General features: G+C 32.5%; 1 protein-coding gene across 1 annotated transcript; it reads left to right on the forward strand.

Annotated features, from left to right (window-relative positions):
* Window positions 1-238: 238 nt before the first annotated feature.
* LOC117318461 (N-acetylgalactosamine kinase-like) lies at window positions 239-3,723 on the forward strand (the record flags this gene model as incomplete). The annotated part of the gene is made up of 3 exons (XM_033873445.1): window positions 239-353; window positions 1,098-1,299; window positions 2,405-3,723. Coding segments are annotated over 3 exons (522 nt in total), but the record flags the coding sequence as incomplete, so codon positions are not given.
* Window positions 3,724-9,562: the final 5,839 nt, after the last annotated feature.

Consider the following 9,562-nt stretch of genomic DNA (forward strand, 5'->3'; position numbering starts at 1 on the left):
TTATTTGACTTATACATGCATTAGAGGTCAGAAGTGATGTTATGGCAAAATCATGCGGACAAAAATTGTGATTTTCAAAATGACATACTTATACGTACATAAAAAAATGAGTGCATAGTGTGTGCATAGTGTGATTGCTGTTGCCGGTGAGCTTTGCAATCATTGATTGCACTTGTATTACTTTAGAAATATTAAAATCAACACAAGCTGTGACTTTTAATCATTGTTTTGTTAACAGAAAGAGCTGTCAGGGATCTGTGCTCAGTGTGAACGTCACATCGGAACAGAGGGCGGTGGGATGGACCAAGCAATATCTTTCATGGCACAGGAAGGCACTATAAGTGATTCAAATTTTCAAGGATTGAACTAGATTATAGAAGTCATAAAATTGTAAACCAAAAAGAAAATATGTATACACTGAGTAAACAGCGAAGCAGATTGTGTGGAATGCACTTTGGTTTTCAGTCTGTACATCGATAGACCAATTTGTTGTCTAGTTCAATGCTTTTTGCTTTATTTTAATTATATATTAAGCATAGATTATGTATGCTTATTAGATATAAATTATGTGAGCTTTGCTTATTAAATATAAATTATGTACACTTATTAAATATGCTTATTAAATATAAAGTATGTATGCTTATCAAATATACATTATGTATGCTTATTCAATATATAAATTATGTATGCTTATCAAATATACGTTATTCATGCTTATTCAATATAAATTATGTATGCTTATCAAATATACATTATGTATGCTTATCAAATATATATTATGTATGCTTATTCAATTTAAATTATGTATGCTTATCAAATATACATTATGTATGCTTATTCTATATCAATTATATATGCTTATCAAATATACATTATGTATGCTAATTCAATATAAATTATGTATGCTTACGACTGCATGTGAGTTAATTAGTCTAGACTAATTTTTTTTTATCAATTCTTGTAAGTTGTAATGAATCTTCAATATATTGCCAATATTTTTATGCTAGCAACATTTCCATGACAAAATGATAGCATTATTAGGTCAACATGAAACAGTTGACAAATAAAACTTATTTTAACTGGTTGTTTTAATATAGTGGAATCGTTCAAGCTTCATGACCGAGCCACTCATGTATTCAGTGAGGCCAACCGTGTACTCCAGTTCAAGCGTATCTGTGATGAAAATCCGAGGGATGTACTCCAGCGCCTCGGAACTCATATGACGGAGAGTCATGTTAGCTGTCGAGACATGTATGAGTGCAGTTGTACAGACTTAGACAAACTTGTCGACATCTGTTTGTAAGTTCAAACCTACGACCCGGACAATTAAAATCAAACAGATCTAATTTGGAGCTAGAATATTACAAATTGGAAAATAATAAGAACAATGCAATATATATCAAGATTTCTCTTTAGTCTTTATTAGTAATTAGGTTAAACTAATTTATGCCATCTGTGTTAGGAACGTCTATCCCCAGAGTCTGTCAGCATGGTATTGGGACATAATAATAATTTGGAGTTTAATATATTGCTTTATTATATAATTGGTATATATATGTAACACTATTACTCATTGGTCCAAATGAGATCACGTGACATCAATTATAGAAATACCTCATAGCATCACCGAGAAGTTTTAATATAACGTTTCCCCAGGTCAATGGAATGTTATATTGACTTCTGCTGAAAATAGAAATAATGTCATCGGTGCTGAGCTATTTTCTGACAATGTTTCCCTTTTTCTTTTGATATTGTTCACATGGATGTTCTACATTGCTGATTAAATAGTTCATTTCTTCTTTTAACTTCTTTAAGGACAAATTAGCAGATATCGTATAATAAAGTCAATGCAGACTCAGTACTGTCTATTGTCTAGGTCAGATTCGTAAAACTATGGATCACCCTTAACTAAAGACACTATTTGTATGCTACCACAGCAATAGAACCATCTCAAAGCTGTTCACAAATTATTACCTATCAATGGTTATTGTTTAACTTCCTGGGGATCATATAGCCTGAGCTGCCATTTCAGCCAACACTTTTTTTGACTTGTCTTGAACTGCCCCACTAAGTTTACAGCTAAGTGGACTGGAACACAATATATAGAAGTTTAGAAACCTGAAGAAAAACAATTGTAGTACTGATACTCTATTATACTTGGCTTTATAATGTTTTGGTGTATTCACTTTTTGACTCTACCATTAACTGTAGCTTATATCTGATATCTATTTTCAAATTCTGCAAGAGTCCTTGTGAGTGTACTGATTGATTCAAGGAGATAACTGCAGAAGGAAAAATTCTCCTGGTGAAGATCCCCACTTGAATTTATGTTGTGTTAGAGGAATCTGATCTTAGGCACTTTATCAAAGCTGACCATTAACATACATATTAAACTCTTTTTCAGGGAATCTGGTACTCTGGGGTCACGCCTGACTGGTGCCGGTTGGGGAGGTTGTGCGGTTTCCATGGTACCCATGGATCAGGTGGAACAATTCATACCAAAGGTCAAGGAAAAGTACTATGCAGTTGAACCTTCCAGGGCTGCTAAAGTGTCGTCTGCTGTATTTGCCACACAACCTGGAGGAGGGGCTGCCATTGATAAAATGTAAATTGGTGACGATGTACACATGATAAAAATCAAGTTTCCGAATGAATGTTTTTATGATGATATGACAAAAAGGTTTCATGACTGCAAATATTATATATCAAAAATGCACAGCTCACTTTATACATACTCTTTGTATGCATAAGACGTGAATGTGTTGTGATCATTGTATATCTAAATTGATTTTAATCTCTATATATACATATGTAATTGAAAAGTTTAAATTGTATAAATTATACTTTAACATTAGATAGTATGAAGTCGATCAGTGGGGTTTCATGTTTAATGATTTTGAATGGCTATGGGTAGTGTACATTTTAGGATGGGAGAGATCTTCAGCTTTTAATTATCTAATAACAGTTGTCAGGAAAGTCACAGGCAAATTCTTCATCAGATTGTGATTCATCAGATCATCTTTTGTGATCTGCCATAAAGGCCACGTAAATATAGCAAAATCCCGTCTATAAAGACCACCCCATATACACAATGATTGTATATAAACCTGATAGCTAGATCACCTGCATTAAAGACCTTTTATCCCTGCTCCCTGTGGTGACTGTTATAGAGGTTTGATAGTATATTGAATAAACCGTTATGTTATATTTCTTACTCGTGAGGATAGCCATGTCTAGGGGTTTGAGGCCCTGTGTTCAATTCCAGGTCAGGTCGTTGCATTTTCCGTCTCCAATCATCCGTGAATAAATGTCTCCTATAATGTCCCCTTATTAAACAAGTTGTAAATTATGTTAAAAAGAATCTAAAAAAAAATTCATGTGACAAGAATGTTTACAAATCATCCAGTAGATAAGGGAAAACAGATCAAGAAAGAAAGGATAAGAAACTTCTATTGTGCTAATAAAAAGGTGATGGAAGCAAAGATCCCTCTGGAATTTCATTTACTAATGATTATAATGAAAACTTATTTCATCAGTGCCAAATTGTTACTTTCTCTTTTCTGTGCAATATTCATAACTTTATACTAGTCATACAATGTATGCCTTAGTTCATACTCTGGATCCGAGGGGATAAGCCTGTATATACAAGTTTCTGGTTAATCAAGATATATTATTAGATTTGCATACTCGCCTGTATATACAAGATTCTGGTTAATCAAATATATTATTAGATTTGCATACTCGCCTGTATATACAAGTTTCTGGTTAATCAAATATATAATTAGATTTGCATACTCGCCTGTATATACCTGTTTCTGGTTAATCAAGATATATAATTAGATTTGCATACTCGGTTTCCCACAGTTTATACACAAGTTTCTGGTTAAACATGATACCTAAGATTTGCATTCTATGATTTACTTTCAGTTGTGAAACGATATAAATATGTGTAATTGTTTTAATTTGTTGGAGGTGCCATATTGATTACATGTAAGGGATTTCATTGTAATGAGTAAAGAGGAAGAGGTTACAATAGATCTCCTAGCTTTAGTCAAAAGCTCACAGCTTAAATTGAGGAAACTGCTGATCTGGTTGAGGGATTTCCATTCAGTTTCCATACATCCTCTGTTAATTACTTTTAAGTCAGAACATACTTTTTTTTCCTGGCCACCAATATAATACAATTTATGATGCGAATTATATTTATACATAATACCTCAGGTTTTTGACACAAAACCCCAAAAGACTGGGAATTTGTGCTTAAGTCCCTATGTATTACATTATTTTGTTGATCAACAAGGCATATTTAATTTGTTATGACAAGTATTTGGGACCAAGGTTTGTGATTTTAAATATGAGAAAATGATACTTGCACTGTAAATTGTTTTGACAGAATATTAAAACACAATTGATAGATGATTTTAGTGTGTTTTTATTCTTTAGATTTACATTTTATCACTCTTCATTTAATTGTCACATAAGAATACAATATGTTTTTTTTTCATTTACACCTCTCACAAGAATGTACATGTATATATTGTGTTGTAAAACTTAGAATTAGAGTTTTACATGTACTCTTACATCCTTTGAGACAACCATCAATATCCAATATGTATAAGTTCCTTCCTGAAACCTATAAACAAAACACAAGAAAAGTGATGTTTTGGAAGTGTTCTTGTTTTAATCTCCTAAGTTTAATCGCTAAATGACCAATAATGGCTTTCCACCAAGAAGGTGTACAAAATGCAGAACCTATATCGGTTGGATGTCTTATCCAACACTAAATATTTATGCCTTTTTTATGGTAAATTGCCATGCTTAAATTCTGTAGAATCTTGCAGACAAAAATAGCAAAACAGACATTAAAAATAAAACCAAAACATTTATTCACTTTTAGCACCATGAAGCATAGCTTATAGTAGCTTTAAGTACCCAACCAAGTTTTTTTTTGATATATCACCACCTGCTTCCAAAACAGCAATCAGAACAAGTTGTTTATCAGAATTTGATTATTAATGAATTTTTGATGTGGAAATTTGGATCTTAAAAAACACCACTTTCCTCAAAAAAATAATAAAAAGCATACATATCCAATTACTATGCAAATAATTATGATTCAGAAAAAGACTTTTAACCACAATTTAAACAACCTCAGATTTTGATATACCGGGTAAAAAGCAACACATTCATGTTAAATATTTCCACAGGCAAAAAATTTGAAGACATTACTATTTTACAAAGTTGTCTCCCATGACAAAAACTTGTACATATAGAAAACACCTTAATTAAAATGCTTTTTGTGTGTGTGCAAAATAGACAATCAAACAACTCCCAATGTGTGTAGATACCTTTCCTGTATGTAGTTCTGTAAGATATGATTATTTCAATTTAATTTGTTATACACATAGACTCTAAATGGTTTATCAGAAATATTTAAATGATTTAAAATGAAGTTCCTTTTAAACGTACATGTACTCCTTTTGATAACAAACATGAATAAATCCTTCATTTTGATAAATAAACAGACAACTTAATATTAAATAACATGCATGGGATTAAGAATTATAAACACACATAGGATGCATGAAGTTATCAGATATTGATTATATAATAAAAGAAGGTTGTATGGTATATATAATCAACAGGGTGTGATCTTGTGCTACTACACTGTACACATGTATTATTAAAAAGTTGAAAAAAAACAAAAAAAAACAACATGCTAAATGAAAACAAGTCTGGATTCAAACCTAGAGACATGATCAAATGTCAATCAACTTGTTGACATTTTTAATGCAATATGTCTAACCTAGATAAAGGTAGAAACTTTTGTTTTCTGTGACATTAGTTAGGCATTTGCTATCACCAATGTCAAGTCCTTGTTCATTCACCCACAAACATACAAATCCTTATTCCCCCTATTTTCTTTGATAACCATCCACTAAGACAACAGGACTGTCACAAACATATAGGTTTAACTTTAATGATAAGATTCGGTCTATGACAAATGTGTTTAGACAGTAGACAAATTATACAATGCTGGTGTAGCATATTTCAAGTGTAGTAAGCGTGAACAAATTACAAAAACTTTAAAATACAAAACAAGCAAGTGCTATGTTAATGAAAAATATCAATAAGCAATTGTGTATTAACAGGTATTGTTTTGTCCTAACTCTAAAAGTCAGTGGGACCTACTTTTGTATAAATTGGCATAGGACAATGAACATTGACATCTTGAGTGATGGATGCTGAATCTGAATTATGCAAAATAGGGTCACAGTGACCAGAATTTCGAATAATTGCAATAGGACGATGCAAATTGACATCAGGGATGAGAAATAGACGATGAACTGGAATTTTGCAAAATTTCAGTAATCACTTTACTTAATTCTCTCTACAAAAAAACATATTTTTCTTGACAAATCAATCAAGAAACCAGTCTAAATATATCATTTATGGAACATTAACTGGACCATCGTGCTATGAGGCCATAGGCCTCTTGTTCCAGCATATCATTTGAAGATGAATTAAGACATTCTAATACAACGATAAATTCTGCATTCATTGAAAATATCAGTATATTAGCCAATCCATGTATTCCTAGAATTACAATCTGTCAAACAGAGAGCTGGGAGGCACAACAGTCTTCCTTTATATCATATCTATCTTCCTGTAATCACCGGTTCTTCACAGCAAAATTTGTTGAAACATGACTAACATTTCGGGAGAAGTAGGCTTATAATGATAACTCCTAAATAACATACCACTTTAACACACCAAGCCACAGAATTCACACCTCAATTATACACTTTGTACTGCCTTTCAGCAACATCTCCAACAGAATATGGTTATTGTAAAAATACAATAACATCTTTGAAGTAGAAACAACAAACACTAAAACTAGAAAATATATATGTAAATATATATAATGCTTTATCGTTTTCACATCAGAGTTAAAAAGTCTAATGATATATGTACTTTGAAGACATAAAAAATTTTAAAACCATTTTTAGGTGTCCATGGAATTAATGAGGTTTAGAGTATTCAATATTAGTGAAATGGACTAGATGGTAAGAGTAAAAAACTATCTTACATTTCATAATTTATCAGAGTGAAGTATATTGCCAATATATACACAGTATATTGCCATTTTAGCACCAATCAACATGTCTTAAGCATAAATATTTAAACAAACTGTATACACATGTGACATTAAATGTGTAAACAAAAACTAATGAGCAAAAGTAAACAATAACTTAGCATAACAACCTGTCATGTTATCTATATGACCTTCACAAAAACCAATAAAAACAGACTGGAGATAATTAAAATAAAACAATGGATTTTTTGTTATTAATTAAATATTTTTTAATGATATTCGAAACGTAATTGGTAGTTAAGCTAACAATAGAATATCCATGTATATGCATGTAATTAGTACCCAGGATGTTACATATCTCATTAAACAAGAGGCCCAGAGGGCCTGCATACATTCAGCTCACCTGGTTGATTTTAGAAAGCGTTTCAAAGATATAACAAATGAATGGGAACTGAAGAGTGAGAAAAGGCTGCATGATCAGCAATACTACATACAGTTAGAGGGTAGTGATCTCAGCAGTTTAAACAATACAAGAAGTCATCCATAGTAATTAAGTCAAATTGCTCCCCTTGGCCCCTTGGGATCAGCCCCATCATTTGTATAAATTTGAATCCCTGCCACCTAGGGATGTTACCACTGGAATATAAATATCATTCATTGCTTACTTTCAGAGAAGAAGTCGTTAATATCACTTGCCAAATGGACCCCTTTTGACCCCGCCCTAAAGACCTCTGAGGGGTCAGACCTGGCATTTGTATGAACTTGAATTCCAGCCCCATAGGAATGCTCCCTTCTAAACTTGGTTAAATTCTGATCAGTGGTTAAGAAGAAAAAGTCAACTGTTGACGGACGGACGCCGGTGTAACATTGAAAATTTACCCCCGTGGAAAAACGTTGAAAATGGAACCGGGACGCCATGGAAAACTGACTCTACTGTTGAAAATGGACCCCATCAGGTCTCTCTTATCCACGTGTAGCCTGTTGATAACGGAACCCGTTGAAAAGTGAGCCACATGTACATGTTGCTCTGAATAACAGCACTGTTATAAAATACAAGTCTGTATACAATTTAACAAGCATAAAATATTGATCGATATTGATTAACAATTCGATCTTTGGTGACCCATATAATGACCTTTGGTATATCTTCAAGTTGTAATACGGTATACATATAAAATGTAATCGATATTGATCAACATTGATAAACAATTTGACCTGTGACATTTAGTGACCCATATTATGACCTTTGGTACAACTTATCACTATGATAAGATATTGATATAACACGTACACGATATTAATCGACACTGATTAACAATTTGACCTTTGGTGACCCATATAATGACCTTTGGTATAACTCATCGATGTTATCAGATATGCATATGACATGTACACGATATTGATCGACATCGGTTGATAATTTGACCTGTGACCTTTGGTGACCAATGATGACCTTTAGTTTATCTTCAAACTGTAATATGATATACATGTAAATTGTATACGATATTGATCGACATTGATTGACAATTTAACCTTTGACAATTGGTGACCCATATAATGACCTTTGGAATAACTTGTCACTGTTATCAGATACGCATATGACACGATATTGATCGACATTGATTGACAATTTGACCTGTGACCTTTGGTGACCCGTATAATGACCTTTGGTATATCTTCAAACTGTGATATGATATGCATATAAAATGTATACGATATTGATCAACATTGATTAACAATTTGACATGTGACCTTTGGTGACCGTATAATGACCTTTTTTTTTAAAATTATGACTTATATAAGTTTATTTCTATTACTTTTGACATCATGTCTCGCCTGCTTTGTAGAAACCAATGACATTAGGTCTCAAATTGTGCATAATTACTGATAACCGTCGCCAAATTTTCATAGATGATAATGCCAGTTCTTGAGCATTGTTGTTTCCTTGTGATTTAATATAGCATAATTATGCTACACAGTTATCGATGTTGATATATATAATTACTTATGACATCATTTTCCATACTTAATGAATGTAACGATGACTTCATATCTCATTTACCACATGTTTATACAATGTATACTGTAGTTACCAATGACGTCACTGCTGACACAATGTCTCATATTCTAAATCTATGATATTGCCCATTATATATTTCTTATGGTTTTTGGTGCATGGACTAAAAAAAATGAGAAATGGTTATTTCTTATTGAGCATTAATGTTATGACAGTTTAGATTTATTTGATGCAAAAGTTTATGAAAGCTTCCGTTGCAAAGAGTGTTTATAATGCACATACATATACAGTAAACCCCCACTTACTCGAATTCGTGCGGACCTGATCGAGGTTCGAGGAATACATGGTATTCGAGTAATTCGAGGTTGATTGAATACGTATGAACTCTGTCGGGACCAAAGGAAATGTTCGACGAATGAGGGTATTCGAGTAAACCGGGTTCGAGTAAG

This window comes from Pecten maximus, unplaced genomic scaffold (genome assembly GCF_902652985.1).
Source record: "Pecten maximus unplaced genomic scaffold, xPecMax1.1, whole genome shotgun sequence".
Classification (NCBI taxonomy): Eukaryota; Metazoa; Mollusca; class Bivalvia; order Pectinida; family Pectinidae; genus Pecten; species Pecten maximus.